An 18,926-nucleotide genomic window follows, 5' to 3' on the forward strand; every position below is an offset into this window, starting at 1 on the left:
GATCTGCCTCGAAGCCCCACCTGGCTTGCAAGCTTTTCCTCCATCCTCCCTGAGACAGCAGCTCCTGCCCTGGGGGGCTCTGCCTCCACCTCCCAGCTCAGGGCGTCTGCAATAATCATGGGTTGCTTGCAGCCTGATCTCCAGTCTGCTTCTCATCGGGGAAGTGCCACGCCACGCCACGCCCGCTGCTTCTGGCGTGGATCCTCAATGGCTCTCCATGTCCCAGTGCTGGCTCATGAGTGAGGACTCGCACGGGTTGACAACGACTTCCCTGTCGTTCTCAGTGCCATCACCAAACATGTCTGTGTCTAGGCAGAGGTGAGAGGCCATGTGCTCGATGCGGGAGCCAGTCTTGGTCCATTGCTGAGAAGACGGAGAGGAGAGAGGATGAGCCAGGATTCTCTGGCGAAGGCCGGGTCCTATCAATAATATGAGGCGTTCCAGCAGAATCAGAAATGCTTAATTTCTGATTTAAAAGGCTAGGGTCACCTCGAGACCCGACTTCACGGTCTCATGGAGAAATAAAACTGCAACTAATTGCCTTGCCAGGTATTATTGTTGTTTTTTTAATCAGATATAAAAAAAAAAAAAGTAAAAGCAAAATCAATATGTTTGCTAGGAAAACTCATTAGAAGGGAATAACCTTCCAAGCAATAAGCTAGAAAATGTGCAGCGAGTTAGTCACAGGAGCGACCAAAGAAATGACCCGCATGGGTGTCTGCATGGTCACGGAGACATGGGAGGGGGAGGGGGATGGCGATGCAGGAGGGGTGGGGTTCTGGGGCAGCCTGTAAACCTCTGCTTCTTCAAAATGCTTCAGCACATGGGGGCCAACCAGGGCGGGTGGGGGTCTCATGCTGCTGCTTCCCACCTTGCAGGACAAGCAGGGAGGGAATGGACATGTACTGGGAAATCACCATCTCAGTTAATTTCTCTAAACAGCTACCTGGTGGGGTGGGCATCATCAACTCCATTTCACAGAGGAAGGAACTGAAGCTCAGAGAGACCCGGTAACCTGCCATGGGTCACACAGCCAGTGAGACATAAAAGGGGCATTGGAATCTGTTTCCCTAGTGGGAACTGGGTGGGGCCGGCACCTTGCTGCTGGGGGACTTGCACACATGGCACATAGTTCCGGCAGTGCTATGAACTTGGTGGACATCCTGCCCGAGCCCAAGGCCCCTGAAGGTCTGAGCCTTGCTCCTCCTTGTGGCCCTGAAGGCTCTGTCCTGGTCCTCTCCTGCTCTGGGCTCCCAGGAGGGCATCAGAGCAGGACAGGATAGTACAAGACACACATGCATGCTGGAGCCCAACAAGGTCAACAGACTTTCATGTGGCAGGTTGGCCATGGCTGCTAGCACCACGGGGGGGTGGAGGGCATCAGAGGCAACATTTTGTCCCTCTCCCAGCCACAAGGACCTCCTTCTTACCAACACTTCCTCTTAGACCTGCCCACTGAGGCAGGCATGTTATTAAAGGCATCCGAGCCCCAGGGCGGACCCACTGCGCACTTACCTGTTTGTCATCTCCATTCTTGCAAAGGACGAGAACCACCGGGGCTCCAGGGAAGAAGGTGATGACGGACAGGCACAGCTCTTCCTGGATGATCTGCTGGGTGTATGTGAAGGCCCAGATCTGGAGGGAAAAGGGCCAGGAAGCGTCACGCGAGGATCCCTGGAAGCCACCACCGGTGGGGTACTACCCTGCTCACGTGTGATAGGATGGTTTGGTAAGAAGTACCGGGGGCCTGGCAGGAATCAATCGTCAATCAAAGGTCACCTTGGAACATGCTACCGAAGAGCCAGAGACTCTTGGGTCACACCCCCACTGCAGCTCCATCCCCACACCCCATCGGGGGGTGGGCAGCCAGGGCATGTAGGTCCCCTCTGAACCGCACCCGAGCCCAGCGGAGCCGCGTGGTCTCCAAGTTCTGTGTGGATAGGCGTCTGTTCCCCACACTGGACAGTTCTAGCAGCTACCTGGCAGGTCACCCCCCAGCTGTCTTTAGAATCTCCCTTCTTCGCTGAAAGGGAGTCTAAACCAGTGTCCTGGGAACATGAGGCAGACGGAGAGACAAAGGGGACAAAGTGTCCCAAGGGAGGCAGTGGAAGAGGAGCGCAGCGGGAAAGAGGAAAGTCATGAGAAATAAAATTATTCCAAGCGGCCGCGTGTGCGCCGGCCCCCCAGCAGAATAGATCCCCAGGCGCCTGAGCTGCTGCAGGGAGAGACGCTGAGGAAGCGGACGGGCAAGCAGAGCTCTGATGACAAAGGAGAAGGGGTCATTACCAGGAATGGTCCTCACGTAGTTCCTCCAAGTGCCAGAGATCAGAGAGCAGCTGACTGCCCCGAGAGCCCACACACTTCCCGGTTCTTAACACCAGGGGGCGAAAGGGCTGGCATAATAATGCCCAAAGGTGAACCTCCAAGAGGTTTTGCCCAGGCTGATAAACGGGGAGATCTGCCCTTTGCCTTCATCACTGGGCGAAGGTGATTCCTGAATGGGCTGCCCGAGAGGAGCTGCCGAGAGGAGCCCGGTAGGGGCTGGACCCTTTCTCCCCCACTTCACCCCTGCCGACCAGCTGACCCTCAGCCTCTAGACCTGGCCACTCATTCACTACTTCTCCTTGGCCGAAGAACAAAAAAAGGGCCCTCCAGCTGGCCAGCCCTCACTAGGACCCCATGTCCCGCAAGCTGACACAGTGTTTACCTGCCCCTTGCTCTGCACCTTCCCTAGCTCCCAGCAGCCACCTCCCGGGGCTGGTCCTCTCCCGACCTCCACTGTCTGCTAACATCTTCGATGTCTTTCTGTGACTTGGCTTGCTCCTCCTCCTTTCCCACAGGCGTGGGTCCTTCGGCTGTCCCCACAGGACCACCTACATGCTGACTGCTGTGTCTCCTGACCTGGGACTGCCCCCTGTCCTGTCCCTCACACCTGGATGGGGCCACCAGCCCAGAGGGAGCCTCTGTCCCCTAGGATCGGGTCCTGCCTGTGGATTCTTCTGTCCCTTTTCAGTTGCTGGTGTTAGGAGAAGACCTAAACCAGAAAGTAGTGAATGAACATACAGATGAAAAAAGACTGGCTGTGACTTGAGAATCTTGGAGCCTGGGGATGGGCACATGGGGGTTCCTCATACTCTTCCATCTATTGCTATGCTTGTATACATTTGAAATTTTTTATAGTAACAAGTTGTGAAGTGTACTCCTTGGGACAGATCAAGAAGTTCTGCTCTGGCTGATGCGGGTCACCATCTTACGCATACCTTGCCTTCCTCCAGGATGAGCTGAAAGGGGAAAGCCGTCTGTATGCACAGAGGGGATGTAAACCAGGACGATGCTGCTGACAATGGCTGACAATGACCGAGCACTATGGGAGCTGGCTGGGAGCTTTACACAGACGAACTTAATCTCCACGAGAATCTGCTGGACAGCTGATTACCCCCATTCCACAGATGGGGAAAGTACTAGCAAGGCCCAGAGAGGTTACCCAGAGGCGTGTACTAGTACATGCACACACTCTCTCCATCAGCTCTGCCACTGCTGCTGCCACATTCACGGCTGGCTCTGCCCCCCCTTTTATTCAAGTCTCACCACAGAGGATGCCATTCCCCGAGATCCTCTTCCAGGTTGTAAATATTAAAACTATAAATCAGCTCCACTTTGACAGGAGACAGCTGGCAAAATTCTTCTTCTGGGCGAATTCCCAATGGCAACCCCTATGAGGAGGGAAACAACGCTCACACCCCATGTCCGGACTGGGAGGGGCAGGCCAGAGAGCAGGCCCCTTCCCCAGCCTTGCTGGGAACCGGGCAGTGTAGGCATGGAGGCTCACACTCGGGGGGCTCCACACCAGACCAGGGGACACACACAGCATTGGCTTCCAGCCTGAACTGCCCTCCTTTTCTTCCCACCCCTGGCTCTGTCCCCCATGGTGAACTCGCAGCCTGCATGTCCACGCTTGGTCCCTGCCCTCAAATGGTCCCCCTTGGGTCTGGGTGTGTGCGAGGGACACAGTCCACCTCGGGACGACCGACCCAGGGGTGAGACTCGGGACACTTGGGGTCCTACACATCTAGAGTTGATCTAGGTGGGACCAGGTCCTGGTGTTGACCCAGAGAATTCCTTGCTCTGTTAGGACAGGAGAGAAGTGCCTGGGGCCCGGCTTCAAGGGCAGGACCGCCAGGGAGCCATTTACCCAGGCCCACCCACAACTTGGCCTCACCTCTAGACTTCTGCCAGAGTCCGGAAATGAGGCTATACACCCAGTCACCAAAGTGGAAAGAAGATGAGGGCTATCCTCTGCCCCTTGATCCCACCTCAGAGCTTGCAGTGAGCTATGCCTTAGCATCCTATATAATAAAAGCCTAATATGCTAAGTGTCCTACCATCAACCAGTCACTATGACATGCACCGACCACCAGGGGGAAGATGCTCCAACCAGAAGGTTAACTTGCTGCTGGGGTCCGGCCAATCGGGAGTGGGTGAGACAGGCCAGACATGCCCTGGATGAATCCATGCACCAGGCCGGTTTCGGCCTGATCCCCATAGGCCAGGCCAAGGGACCCCACCAGTGCATGAATTCATGCACTGGGCCTCTAGTTTTAACAATAACCCTGCAATTATCTTGTCATCACCACCAGACACTGGCTTTGTAGTTTTCATGTGAAAAGGATTAAATGGGCCAACAAAAAAACTTTAAAAATGCGCCCTAATTTCTGAAAGCCCATTTTGGCATTTTTTTTTTTTTTTAATATCCTAGTGGCTTGTAAAACTGAAAGTGCTAGGGATGGCGTGGAGGCAGGAGGAGTGGGGTGGTTCTTTTGACATCTGAGACACCCTAAACACAAATGCCCTTTGGGAAGGCGTGCAGAGGGTACGGCCCTGGGGACACCGCCTCGAGACCTCCATGGGTCTTTCTCAGACAGGGATCGAAGCCTTTTCACTAAGTGGACTTTCCATTAGCTGGTGCTTTACTGGCATTGAAATAATTCAGCCTCTGAATTTCCCAGAGGAACACGGCTTGATGGCCACATCTGCAGGAGAGGAGATTCGGGGGGTGGGGAGGGGGGCAGAACACAGGAGCAGGAGCAGGGAGTGAGGAGGGGTTTCCGAGTCCCCCCTGTCAGACTTCCCAGAATGGCCGGTGATGAATGGGTTTATTAAACAAATCTCGGAATCAGCAATGAACTCAGGAAGGCCGCAGCGGCTGCTCAGACTGGCCTGGCCTCCATCAGTAAGTGCTGGGCCTCTGCCGATGGCTCTATTTGGGGGCTGGCTAAGTCGAAGCCCCCACTTCCAGTGCACACAGATCCAGTCATACCCATGGAAGGAAATCCAGATGCCATCCTGGAGGCGGTGTGGGTGGCCTTGACCCCTTTGGAACAGGCTGGTAAGGGGCTGAGAAGGAGGGCATTCTCCCCAGGAAGAGGGAACTGATGATGGGGAGAGGATGGTCCAGGCTGGACGGCTTTGAGGCCCTCTGTGCTCAGAAGTCCCTGGAGACAGCCGCAGCGGTGGGAGAGAGAAGGGACTCCCAGGCAGTGGACAGACTTCTCTAGCAAATGCGCATCTGGCTGCAGCTGTAAAAGCTGGCATGAAACAGGCCTCCCCAGCCTGGGGCCTACTCCCTTGCACTGGATGGAGAAACAGAGTTAGGGGGCTGTGTTTCCATTAACGCAGAAGCCCATAGCATGTACTGATGGAGGCGAGTTTCCCATTCAAAACTCCTTCTGTGTGGGAAAGAGTCAACGACTGAGAAGAAACACGGAATGCCAGGGGCAGCACTGCCAGTTACACTGTGGCGAGACGGCCAAAACAGCTCCCTCACGGGGACTTGGTCCCAGGTGCTTCACATTCTTGTCTGTTGAATCAACAACACCTACGTCCGGGAGGCAGGTACAATTTAAAGGAAGAACGTCCGTTATTGAGGTCAGTGTTACTCTGGACAATGCCAGAAGCAGAGCCCGGGGTAGACCGTGAACATGGGACCTCCTTGGTGAGATGGGATCTGAGCTGAGTAACCAGGGCCACCAGGTGGCCTCGAGTCTCTAAGGTCACACCGGGCAGCACACTCGTCCAGCAAACACGCCCTCGAAGCTTTTCCGAGAGGAGTCTGGAACGAACAAGTGGCTTCAAGGGAAACTTTAGTTCAGCTGACCTCTTGCTGCAGCCAGATCTCTGAAGGAGCATCCCAACGTGCTGACTGCCGGCTGGAACCCTGGCTCGCCCGCTCATCAACCCTGTAAACTTGGGCGCGTTTCTCAAGTCTGCACCTCGGTTCCCTCATATGAAAAATGAAGATACAATCAGTCTCTATTGCAGGTCACTGTAAGGAACAAACGGGTAAATACATCTACGTGTGCAGAAGGGTGCTGGCCACAGAGCCAGTGCTAGTTACTGTCTGCTGTGATGATGGAGGAAGCCGATAGGAAGAGAGGAGGCCCTGGAGGTTTTCCTTTAGAAAACTGCCTTTGCTTTGCCTCCCAGGAGAGAGGCTGGAGAGGCGGTTGGGAAGAGGCCACTCCCAAGGTGTATTGAGAAAACTCAGGGAGAAAGGGTGGCATCAGGCAGGGGAGGTGACATGCTGGCAACCTGTCCCCCAGACAGACTCCCCTCGAGAAGCCAATGTGAGTCCAGGTTTGGGGGAAGAGCCTTTATCTTCATCTCACCCACCCAGGGTATCCAGCTGCCACCAGCCAGTAGCCTAAATTGCTGGGATCCAGGTAAAAGAACACACTCAGAATTTTTTAATTTATGCGGTTTCCCTTTCTTTACGTTGGGATAGCAACTAGATTGGTGCATGGGTCTTCCTTCCAGGGAATCCAATAAAGTTAAGAGAAAGCTTCTCAACCTGGAGGCGTCTTGGGCTTCACACGATTACAAGCTGATGATAGATTTCTCTTGCCTTCCACCCAAGGCACCGGTTTGCCCACATCTTCAATACACACTCAGGTTACACATTTGTTCCCAAGGTCGACAAGCCAGCCCAGAAAGGGAGGTGAGGCGGGTGAAGGACGAGTGGGGCTGAGGTGGAGCAGGGACGCAGCCAGCATCAGAGCAGAGGACAGACGTGGTCTGGTAGTTCCTTGCAGTAATGAGGGAACCCACGGGCCTGGCCACACACCACCTGGACAGTGAGTGGCCGATGGAAGCAGGACTCAAAGCTCTTGGCTCCCACAATCTGGTGCTCTTTCATCCCAGACGTGTAGGACCCTGAATCCCTCACCCACGTGGCGCGAGTCTGATTTCAGGACCTGCCTGGATCTCACCCCTGGGTCAGTCCACCCGAGGTTGACTGTGTCCCCTGCACACACCCAGACCCAAGGGGGACCATTTAGAGGGCAGGGACCAAGCATGGACATGCAGGCTGCGAGTTCACCATGGGGGACAGAGCCAGGGGTGGGAAGGGGAGGGGGACAGTCCAGCCTGGGAGCCAGCGCTGTGTGTGTCCCCTGGTCTGGTGTGGAGCCCCCCGAGTGTGGGCCTGCATGCCTACACTGCCCGGTTCCCAGCAAGGCTGGGGAAGGGGCCTGCTCTCTGGCCTGCCCCTCCCAGTCCGGACATGGGGTGTGAGCGTTGTTTCCCTCCTCATAGGGGTTGCCATTGGGAACTGGCCCAGAAGAAGAATTTTGCCAGCTGTCTCCTGTCAAAGTGGAGCTGATTTATAGTTTTAATATTTACAACCTGGAAGAGGATCTCGGGGACAGGCATCCTCTGTGGTGAAATTGGAATAAAAAGATTCTAGAACCAGCCCTTACTCTGGCAACAGTTGCAAGAGCAGAGCTAGGGCATGATGGCCAGATTTCCCAAATCCACCTCCATCACTTACTAGAGTGTAACCTTGGATAAGGATAATAGTAATACCGCAGTCCCCCCTTCTCTCGGAGGATACATTCCGAGACCTCACTGGATGCCTAAAAACCAGACCCTATATATACTATGTGGTTTTTTTCATACACACACACACACCTTTGCACTTAAGCAGGCCCCTTGCTGGGAACCGGGCAGTGTAGGCATTTCCTTGGAATATCCAAATTGCCAGCATCACTACTCTTGTGCCTTGAGCCATTATTTAGTAAAAGAAAGGTTGCTGAACACAAGCACTGTGATACCGAGATAGGTTATCTGATAACCAAGAGGGTTGCTGAGTGACCAATGGGCGGGGAGCATGTATGGTGTGGATATGCTGGACAAAGGGATGATTCACGTCTGGGACGAGGCCCTAGATTTTATCACGCTACTTAGAACGGTGCACAACTTAAAACGTATGGGTGGTTTCTTTCTGGAATTTTCCATTTAGTATTAGACCACTGTACCTGAAACCATGGAAAAATGAGACCGTGGGTAATGGGGACGACTGCATCTCCTTTATAGGGCCTCTCAGAGAAAAGGTGGGAGCAGGTAAGAGGGACGTCTGAGTCATGTGAAGGGCACAGAAGCAGACTGACTCCCTCTGGACAGGCCCAGAGGCAGGGCAAGTAGAGAGGGAGGAGGGAAGAGGCAAGGCGGGGGGAAGCAGACAGAACCCCGGGGGCCATGATGCATTAGCAGAAAGGGGTGGGAGGCAGAAATACAGGCCTGCGAGTTTATGTAGAAAGGAGGAGCAGATACTGAAAGATTGAGAAAGGTAACATAAGTCAGTCTTAAAGGTGTATATTACACACACACACACACACACACACACACACACACACACACGTTGGGGAACTATGCTAGCTGAAATAGTCTGTGGACTTGTATCAGTCTCAGGTGGATTTAACACATTCAGAATGCTTGGCCTTGCACCCAGGGCCGCTGCTGGCCATGGGCCCTCTAGGAGAGGCTGTGTCTAATCCAGCACGGCTCCACCTTGTAGCCCAGCCCGCAGCCTGGTGGCAGGGGCCCCACGGGCACCCCGTGTCGTGAGTTGGAGCAGACTGCATATCCTTCCATCTCAGCATGTTCTTGCATTATCCTTAACTCACCCTGCTGCTATGCAAGCCCAGCAGTTCCCTCCAAAGCCGAGAGGAGAGACAGCTTGGCACTATTGTCTAGAAAAGAATGCTGCTCACTCGGAAGACTGTTACTATGATAATCCTTAGTTTCCCACAGATGAGTGTTTTTCCTCCCTTTCCCAAAGTCAGCTGGGACAGGTACTATGACCCTCCAGTCCAATAAAGGCCTGGCAACCTCTCCCAGGGCCAGGCGACTAGGGACCTCTCCCAGAGACCCAAAGAACCCCACCTCCCACTTCCGTATGTAGCCAAAGACATTAAGTACTGAAAAGCCTCCACTTAGCTGGACACAGACGAGAAAACTCCCATCCCAAGGGACAGGGGGACGCAGCATCCTGGCTGTTGGCATCCCCACGAGCAGTGCCCACACACGATTCAGAAGAGAGGGCAGTGTGTCACCTACTCAAAACATTTGACAAAATGCCACGTGAGCAAATTGTGCCAGCCTTCCACACCCAGAGCAAAACTGACACCTCTGCTTCCTTTCCTGGGTGACTCAGGCAGCCCCTCCCATGTCCTGTTGGAGCAGAGAGACGGTTCTTGGAAAAGTAACAGCAAGTGGAGGCTGGTGGTGAGAAGCTTCAAATGCCAGGCCAAGAATGTGGATTTTTGTGGTAGGCAATGGGGAGCCACCGAAGGCTGTATAGAGATGGGGAGCAGTGATAGGTGATAGGGTAATAGCATGCCGGATGGGGGCCGAGGGGCAAGGACTGGAGGCTATGGCTGTCATCTAACACAGTGGTTCCCAACTGGGGCAGTTTTGTGGGCAGAGGCCAGGGATGCTGCTAGACAGTTGACAGAACACAGGATAAACCCAACCACAAAGAATTATCTAGTTCAAAATGTCCACAGTGCTGACACCGAGGAACGCTGACCAGGCGTGAGGAAGCCAAGGCAGGGTCCCAGGACAGCTCTTCCGAGGGAGGAAGTAGCGGTGCTGCAGAAACAGGGATAAAAGAGGAGCTGGTGCTGCAGAAACAGGGATAAGAGAGGAGCCGCTGCAGGTGTGCAGGACTGGAATGGCAGAGGCCCTCCTCTCTCAGGATGCAGCTCAAGTGCAAGTCCTCTGGGAAGGTGTCCCTGATTCTCGTGGGTACGCTGAATGCCATCTGGACAAAACTCTACCCGGGACACAGTTCATAAGGAGAATGGCTGCTTGCTGGCTTGCTTCTTTCTGCATTAGATCCCTTGAGGGGCCACGGAGGCCTGCAACCTAGCCTTTCATGTCTGCATCGTCACAGTTGGCAGAGAATGCAGATGTTTGCTGAATGAGTGAATGGGTTCATAGATGGATGAAGACACAGAATTTGTGAAATCAGTGAAACAGAGGAGGTTTCCAAAGCTGGAAGCATGGATAATATCTCTGAGAATCCACTTATAGAAAGGAACAGGGACCTGAGATCCGTGGTGAATACTCACCGTAATGGCATGAGAGCTGGAGAGAGGAACCGGCAAAGAAAACAGAGACAGGGAGAATGGAAGTGTGGGAGAGCCCTCAGAGCCAGCAGGGACATTTGCGAGATGGGTGTACTTTAATGCGTCCAGCAGGCAAATGGTTCAGAGGTTGAAGTGGGCCATGTATTTGTCAGTGACCTTTAAAAGAGCCGTTCTAGCATCAAGGGGAGTACACTGGCCCACAGGACACAGAGGTGCTATGTTGATGAATCACCAAGGCACCAGGAAACCTTTCTGATAAGGGGTGATGTGGTTCCTCCAGACCTGGGGGAAGCAGCGGGCAGCGCCCCAGGCCTGGTGAGGGCAGGATGGGGATGAACAAGGCCCCGCTCAGAGGCGGGCGTGGCAGAGAATGGTAATTGCTTTAGCAAAGCTGACGTCACCTCCTGGAGCAGTGATTTGCAGAGCAGGCACTCCAGGCTGGAGCAGTCCCACCCAGTGTCATGCTTTTCTGTTTGCATTTCTTATTCCCGAGTAGCTGTCCCACCCACCCTGCCTGACCCAGCCCGCATTTACTGCTAGCAGGCTGGGCACCAATGACATACTCATTCAACTGCTCACTGAATGGCAATTTCCTACAGGCACGATGCTGCCTGGTAAGGCCTCTTTCATAGAAATTCCATGGAACCCGGCGGAGTGAACCCAGCCCCAGAGTGAGGGGGAGCCACACTTCTGCTCCGCTGCTGGGCTCTGGGTATAACTGGGCACCTGGTGTCACATAAAAGCAGGCAACAGAGGCACACGTTCTCGAATCCCCAGCCAGTTACCTACCTGGGACTTTGCATCCTCGCCTTTGATCTTGACACAGGGCCTCAACTTGAGGTTGGAGATCTCCTGGTTTTTCTGCCTTTGAGACTCCAGGCACTTCTGCCGCTGTCGGATATTGCCCTTCTGGATGGAGGAATCCTTGGGGACTCTAGAGGAAAGCCAAGGAGAGGTGAGAATCCGCTGCTCTTGGGACTTGACCTCTAGCAGCTGAAGAGGTGGGGGCAGTGTTTAGAGATTGGCAGGGCATTTCGCCCTGGACTCAGCTGGGGAAGAGGTTGCCCCGAGGAACAAGGCAGCCAGGAAAAACCCCGGAGCCAAAGGTCAGATGGAGCTGGAATGGAGCCAGCCTGCGAATTCTACATCCTCAAGTCACACCCGGGGCTCAGACCCCAGCCGTGGAGAAACACTATTCCTCGCCACCCTCGATCCCTCATGCTACTGGTTAGTATCACTCCTCTGCTGGTTTTCACGATAAAGGGGAGCTCATTGGACTTCTCTATATACACCCCACTGGCCACAGGCTGTCTCTTATCCAGACCAAATCAGCGAGGGCCTCTCCTTGCAGCCACAAAGGCTCACACAGTAGGGCAGATACCTGAGTTCTGGGTAGACATTCTCCAGGTACCACTTGAAGCTCTGGCACCGCAGATTCCTCCTCAGGTCCAATCTGCTCTCAATGCTGGGGGCAGAGAGGATAAAACACGGCTGTGTCAGAGACAGGTGCTGGGCTGGGAGGCACATGGCACACCCCGTGCCCACGCTCGGCGCCCACATCGCTCTGGGGGGCACTGGAAAAATGAACTGAGAGAGATTTCTAGAGCTCCAGACAGAGCTATGGAAACACTGAGTAATAGCTCACCATGGTGCAGTAATGACACCAAGGACTTGTACTTCAACTTGAAAATGGATTTTGGGGGTGTTTTGACTTTTCATTAAAAGCAAGGCTACAAGAACATTCGGCGCGTTGTAATAATTCACCATCGTAACTCTGAGTCTAGTTACTCACAAATCCCTCTTAGGATTCTGCAGTGGAAGTACCACCCCCGACCACTCCAGCCTCAAAGAATCCTCTTCTTTGGCTGGTTCTGGGGCCTTGTCATGTATTTGTTCACCAAGTATTTCTTGAGTACCTCCTATGTGCTAGGCATTGTGTCCAATGTGGGATATAATGATGAGCTTTTGAGCATGAGAGAAAGGTAATGAAATGAGTGATCCCCACCCGATGTGGACGTGGGTGAGCAGGCAGAGACTGCGGGAGAAACTCAAGAGTGTGCCCCTGCTTTCAGGTCAGCGGTGGTCAACATGGTGACACCGAAGGAAAATTGGATGTTACCTAGACAAACCAGAAAGAGGGTGAGGCAGGAGCCCTCGTGGAGGCAGGGGACTAGCAGAGAGAGTAATGCATGTAAAAGAAGTGCGCTAGTTCTGTGGGCAGGAGCAGCTCTGTAGGAGGTGAGCATATGTGTGTATGCAAATGTATGTGAGGGGGGATGGAAGAGGGGGAATGAGTGGGATGAGAGATGAAGACATAGACCATATCGTGTCTTGTGAGGCGAGGCTCTGTGGAGGAGGTGGGTGGGACTTTAAGGGCAATGATGCAACTGATGGGTTCTGAGCAGAGCATGACGTGATGTTTGTACTTTAAGAGCGTCCTACTGATGGCGAATGGGCCTGATGGGGCAAAGCTGGAGGCAGGGAGAGCAGTTAGGAGGCAGTTGCAGAAGCCCGGGTGCTGATCACGATTTCGGGTATAAAAGTAGGGCCTGGGAATGGAGAGCAGTGACAGGTTCAAGTCCCTCCAGTTCGCTCCATCTGCACCAGTCTCTTACATCCAAGTGTCAAAGGGACATCTCCACCTTGTCCCTCCCGGGCATCCATACAGACTGGCCCTGCTCTGTCCCAGCTATGGCTGCTGCCACCTAAGACCACTCTCTTGGCACCGGGACTTCTTACATAGCACTAACCACATTTCCTCACCAGGCTCTAAGCAATGGGGACAGGAATGGCTGTTTTTGTGGGTTTTTTTTTTTAAGTGCTGAATGTTTCATGTTTAGCAGGGACCTGGGTGCTCAGTGTACGAATGAGGCAGTGTTATCACGACCTGGCGACTGCTTGGATGTGAGGGGAGAGGGAGGAGTGGAGGCTGACACCCAGATTTCAGACTTGGGCAACAGGATGTAAAGAAGAGCGTTCACTGAGATGGGGATTATGGGATGAGGAGCAAGTTTAGGCCCAAAGTGGATGAGTGCAGTTGGAACTTGAGTTGGAGGAGCCTGGAAGACATCCAGGCGGAGGTGTCCCGTTGAGACTTGGGTGTAAGGGACTGGAGCGCAGAGGAGAGGTCCGGGCTTAGGGCCAGACGTGAGCAGCAGCAGTATAGATGTGGTGGCTGACGCCAGAGAGAATGTGCAGTAAGGCTTATGACAGATTCTCAGGGAAGACCAACATATAAGGGTGACAAGAGAAAACTGAGGCTGCAAACGAGACGGAAAAGGTGGAGCCCGAGCAGCAGGACAAAAGCCAAGACGGTAGTTATAGAAACCCAGAGATCAGCGGTGCACTGGGCTGAGAGTGGGGTGGGGTGGAGGAGACTCAAACTAATGGGATAATACAGAGATGGTATGGGGTCCAAGGGAGTCATGGGTGAGCCAGGTGGGAGCAAGCAAGAGGATGGGGAGGGGCAAGGCCTCGGATCACAGAGGGGGTGCAGTGGACAGCGAATGCAGGCAGCTGTTTGGCAAAGCTTGGCTGTGAAGGAGCAAAGTTGGATTGAAGGAGGGTTTTTATAGTTTTCTTTGTTCCTTTTCTTTTTTTAAAAAAATATTTTTTTTATTGATTTCAGAGAGGAAGGGAGAGGGAGAAAGAGATGGAAGCATCAATGATGAGAAAGAATCATTGATTGGCTGCCTCCTGCACGCCCCCTACTGGGGATCAAGCCCGCAACCCAGGCATGTGCCCTGACTGGGAGTCAAACCGTGACTTCCTGGTGGATGGTCAACCAACCACTAAGCCACACTGGCTGGGCTTCCTTTTCTTTTCATTTTGAAGATGTAAAACGCTGAATAAATTCAAATGCTGACGGGAACCAGGCAGTAGAGAAGAGGTGAGAGAGGAGACACATGGAGGGCAAAGTCCCCTAGAGCAGTGGTTCTGGCACAGTCTGCACGTTAGAATCACCAGGAGGGAAGGGGGGCCTTTAAAATATTCCACAGCCCAGGCCACACCCCAGACTAAATCAACTCTCTGTGAGTGGAGAAGAGGCATCAGTAGGTTTTGAAGCTCCCCCGGGGATTGCAATGTGGGGGCTATTTTGGAAACCATCGCCCTAGAACCTCGCTCCTGAGTTGAGGTCCTCTGACCAGCCACACGGGGCCACCTGGGAGCTTATCAGAAATGCAGCCCCACTGAACCATCATGCACATTTCAACAAGATCCCCGTGAGGTCTGTGTGCACATTAAAGTTTGATAAGCTCTGAGCCAGGAGGCAGGCGGAGATGAATCTAGGCCGTGGGAACTCGATAAATGTTGATTTATAAATGAATGCAGGAATGAAAGGTGCGTCTGGAGTGTAGGTGGAGGGCTGGCCCGTCACCGCAGGAGGCACACCTTGTCCTTGGAGAGGAAAGAGAGAGAGAAGGATGGTGCAGATACAGTGAAGTTGATAGGTTGGTGTGTCTTGGGAAGTTGATACCATCTATCTCATCTACAAAAGAGAAGGTGTCGTCTACTGTGATTGACAGGAGAGTGTGGACTCGGCGGCTGGGGAGAACGGAGAAGATTCAAATGGATCTGGAGGGAGAACGCTGGCCAGGAAAGATGGGGACCAGTAGGCATACCGAGGGCCTCCTGAGACTGATGCTACAGAGTGTCATGTCAGCAGCACCAGGAAGGAGGAGGAGTTGGGCTTGAGTGACAAAGAACCAGGAGGCGGGCACTCTGACCTGGAGGTGCTGAGGCAGTTTAGTCCCACATCCTACCTTCCCGTACAAACCTGGAAATATCAGTCCACTGTACAAGGAGAGCCCACCCACGGAGCTGGTGGTCAGGGTTGCCAGACAGTCATTCCACAGGCGCTGCCTGAGCCCTACACGCCCAGAACCCGGCAGGAGCCAGAGGCTGTGAAAGGAGAGCCCCGCAGCCTGGGGCCGGACGGGCTTAGCGGCTGACCAGCTAAGCGAAGGCCTGTCAGCACCCGCTCGCCTCGGGCCCGTGAGCTGGGGCTCTTCTTGACTCGGCACAAGTCAACCGGAGGGACACTTACTCTCCGAAGGGCCTCTCCAGGGCAAACGGCCGGGCAGCATAAAAGTACTGCTTGTATTCATCCATCCACACTTCAGCTGTCCGTTTGGTGTTCCTGGGAAGGACAGGGGGTGTCAGGGAGGTGCTACCTGAGAGGACCTGGGACGTATCCAGTTAAAACACACACATGGCCCAGCCGGCATGGCTCAGTGGTTGAGCATCAACCTATGAACCAGGGAGTCATGGTTCTGTTCCCAATCTGGGCACATGCCCGGGTTGTGGGCTCGATCCCCAGTGTGGGGCATGCAGGAGGCAGCTGATCAATGATTCTCTCTTGTCATTGATGTTTCTCTCTCTCTCTCTTTTCCCTTCCTCTCGACACACACACACACACACACACACACACACACACACACACACACATATATGTGTGTGTGTATATATATATATATATACACACATACTAGTGGCCTGGTGCATGAAATTCATGCAGGGGTGGGGGTGGTGTTCCTCAGCCCGGTCTGCACCCTCTCCAATCTGGGACCCCTTGAAGGATGTCCTACTGCCGGTTTACAGGGATCAGGCCTAAACTGGCAGTCAGACATCCCTCTCACAATTCGGGACTGCTGGCTCCTAACCACTCACCTGCCTGTCTGCCTGCCTGATTGCCCCTAACCACTCTGCCTGCTGGCCTGCTCACCCCCAACTGCCCCCCGCCGCCGGCCTGCTCATCCCCAAATGCCCCCCCACCAGCCTGATCACCCCCAACTGCTCCCCGTGCCATTGTGCTCGCTCCCAACTGCTTCCCCTGCTGGCCTGCTCGCCCCCACCTCCCCTCCCCACTGGCCTGCTCACCCCCAACTGCCCCCCTGCTGGCCTGCTCAATCCAAACTGCACCCCCTGCTGTCCTGATCACCTCCAACTGACCCCCACTGACAGCCTGCTCACCCCCAACTGGCCCCCCTGCTGGTCTGCTTACCCCCAATGGCCCACCCCCCACCAGCCTGATCACCCACAACTGCCATTCCATCCTGGCCTGATCACCCACAACTTCCCTCCCCTCTTGGCCTCTAACCACCTCTACCTCGGCCCCGCGACCCTGGCTTTGTCCAGAGGAATGCCCGGAAGGTCTCCTGGAAGGTCTCCCAGTCTAATTAGCATATTACCCTTTTATTAGTATAGATAGAGGCCTGGTGCACAGGTGGGGGCCGGCTGGTTTGTCCTGAAGGGTATCCCGGATCAGGGTGGGGGTCCCGTTGGGATTCCTGGCCAGCCTGGGTGAGGGGGCTGAGGGATGTTTGCAGGCTGGCCACAGCCCCCGGTCACCCAAGCTCACAGCCCCTCCTTTTTTGTGTTTTTTTTTTCAGCGCCTCCTTGAGCGGAGGCCAGGGCCAGCCAGAGTGGGCGGGAAGCTTGGCTTCCTCCATTGCTGGGGGCAATTCAAGACTCCTGCTTGCTCCAGCTCCATGGCTGCTGCCATCTTGGTTGGGTTAATTTGCATACTCACTCCTGATTGGCTGGTGGGCATGGCTTGTGGGCATGGTGGAGGTATGGTCAATTTGCATGTTTCTCTTTTATTGGATAGGATGGATATATATATAAAATTTTAAATGCACACATGTGAGCAAGTTGGCAGCATCACCCAGGCAGGGGCCACCATGATCCAGTAACTCTACTGTTCCCAGGGTGCTGAGCCCAGCCACGTCCCACCCAGTCTCCAATGGTACCTTCACCCCAAGACATCAGGTATTTGTAGTAATGACAAACTCTTCCCCAAAAGATATGGAGCCGAAAATTACCCAGAAACTGAACTTCTGTGACTCTCAAAAAAGAAACCACAGGAAGAAAAGAGCCAGGACAGCCCGGCACATCCACATGGCACCAGTAGCCAGGAGGAAAGAGCAGGGCCGTGCTGGCCACCTTGCCCCGGCCGTCCCTGGTCCTGCTCCAGGTGCTCCCCCTTTGCACAGGGTGTGGGAGAACCCAGCTCGCCAAGGTCTCCCTGTTGTCCAAGCAACTCACTGCTTGCAGGTGTAAAGAATTAAGTAATCAAGCCATCTCAGACATTTTGCTAGAGCACGCTTAGGTTATTTTTAAAATCAGGTATTTGCTCTGAGTCTGACCCCGAAGGACACAGAAAGAAGACAGAGAGGGAGAGAGGCACTGAGAATGTCATCATTCCGCGGTCAAAGAGGCAGGGACACCGGGAAGAAGCCCAGAGTCCGGAAACATCTCATCAGAAAACAACCGGATGCCAGGGGCACTGGGGGGAGCAGCCCCTGCTGAGGCCCTGGGCAGTGAACTTGGGGCTCACTAAAGACGGGGTGCTCCTCCCGATTTCTGGTTCTATTTGGAGCAGAGGCATTCGACAGAGGGCCGTGGCGAGCCCTTCCATTCAGGCTGATGGGCCTGAAAGGAGTGATGCTCACGCAGCCCAGTTCTTGGGGCTCGGAAGGCAGTTCTTGTCTTGCTGACTTCCACTGGCCGAACCATCAGCAAACTGGAAGCTGCTCAGGAGACACTGTACCTCATTTCTCTAACCCCTGAATGACCCACTGGTGGCATACAATACTGGGTGCCACTGGCCAGGGTCCAGGCTCAAGGGCAATGGATGTTCTTGAGCCCACGGCTCTGTCTCTCATTCCCAAGCTGGCCCCATTCTACATCACAGCCACAGGGCTTTCCTATGTCCCCAGCTCATCCTTCCCTTTGGAACACCCGAGAGCTGAGGCCGCCCCACCTTGGTTCCCCGCTGCTCCTGCCTGCAGGGTTTCTCATTGCCCAGCCTTGCCCACCACATTTCGAAAAGGTGTTAAGTTTCCCTTGACTCAAACCTACACCTCCTCCGAGCCTGCCGTGTCAGAACGTGACCCAGACCTGTTCATGTATGTGAAAAACCGAGCATGGAAGTATGCAGAGGAGGAAAGTGACACCCCAGAGGAAGAAAAACACCGAATGAGGTGCTTAGTCCTCCCTCCCCCAAATGGGCCAAATCAAAGGAAAAAAGGGAATAAATAGGTGAGAAAATGAGTAAAGAAAAGAGGATTTATTGAAAGGGAGAGAAGGTGCTAGAGAAAAAAATGAAAAACAGGAAGCAGGAATACATCGATTTTTGATTTAAAGGAGGAGAAAGGTTGAAAGAGAAGAAATCAAGCAGAAAAGGATGTATGCAGGGAGAGCAGAAAAAGGCACGTGGACACCCCTGGGTCACCGAGTCCTTCCCGGCCAGGAGATGAGGGCACCCTAGGACAGTGGTCGGCAAACTGCGGCTCGCGAGTTTGACTAATGAATTTGCCGGCCACTGCTGTAAGGCATTACCCTTACCCAGAAGTTTTGACTTAAGGTTAAAGACATTAGTACATTATTAAAATGTTTTTTAAGTGTTTTTCCTTAAGGCAGTGGTCGGCAAACTCATTAGTCAATAGCGCGGCAAACCTCGGCTTTCCAGCCGCAGTTTGCCGACCACTGCCCTAG

General features: G+C 53.8%; 1 protein-coding gene across 1 annotated transcript in view; it reads right to left on the minus strand.

Moving 5' to 3' along the window:
• Positions 1–204: 204 nt before the first annotated feature.
• Positions 205–18,926, minus strand: part of GALNT14 (polypeptide N-acetylgalactosaminyltransferase 14) — a gene marked incomplete at both ends in the record, with an annotated part of 184,068 nt that continues 165,346 nt past the window's right edge. Inside the window, 5 exons of the mRNA XM_079792733.1 lie at positions 205–363; positions 1,516–1,635; positions 11,217–11,361; positions 11,809–11,892; positions 15,475–15,567. Of these exons, the coding sequence (XP_079648859.1) occupies positions 205–363; positions 1,516–1,635; positions 11,217–11,361; positions 11,809–11,892; positions 15,475–15,567 (601 nt within the window). The remainder of the gene's footprint in view (positions 364–1,515; positions 1,636–11,216; positions 11,362–11,808; positions 11,893–15,474; positions 15,568–18,926) is intronic.

The sequence above is a fragment of the Cnephaeus nilssonii genome (genome assembly GCF_951640355.1).
Source record: "Cnephaeus nilssonii genome assembly, chromosome: 15".
NCBI lineage: Eukaryota > Metazoa > Chordata > Mammalia > Chiroptera > Vespertilionidae > Cnephaeus > Cnephaeus nilssonii.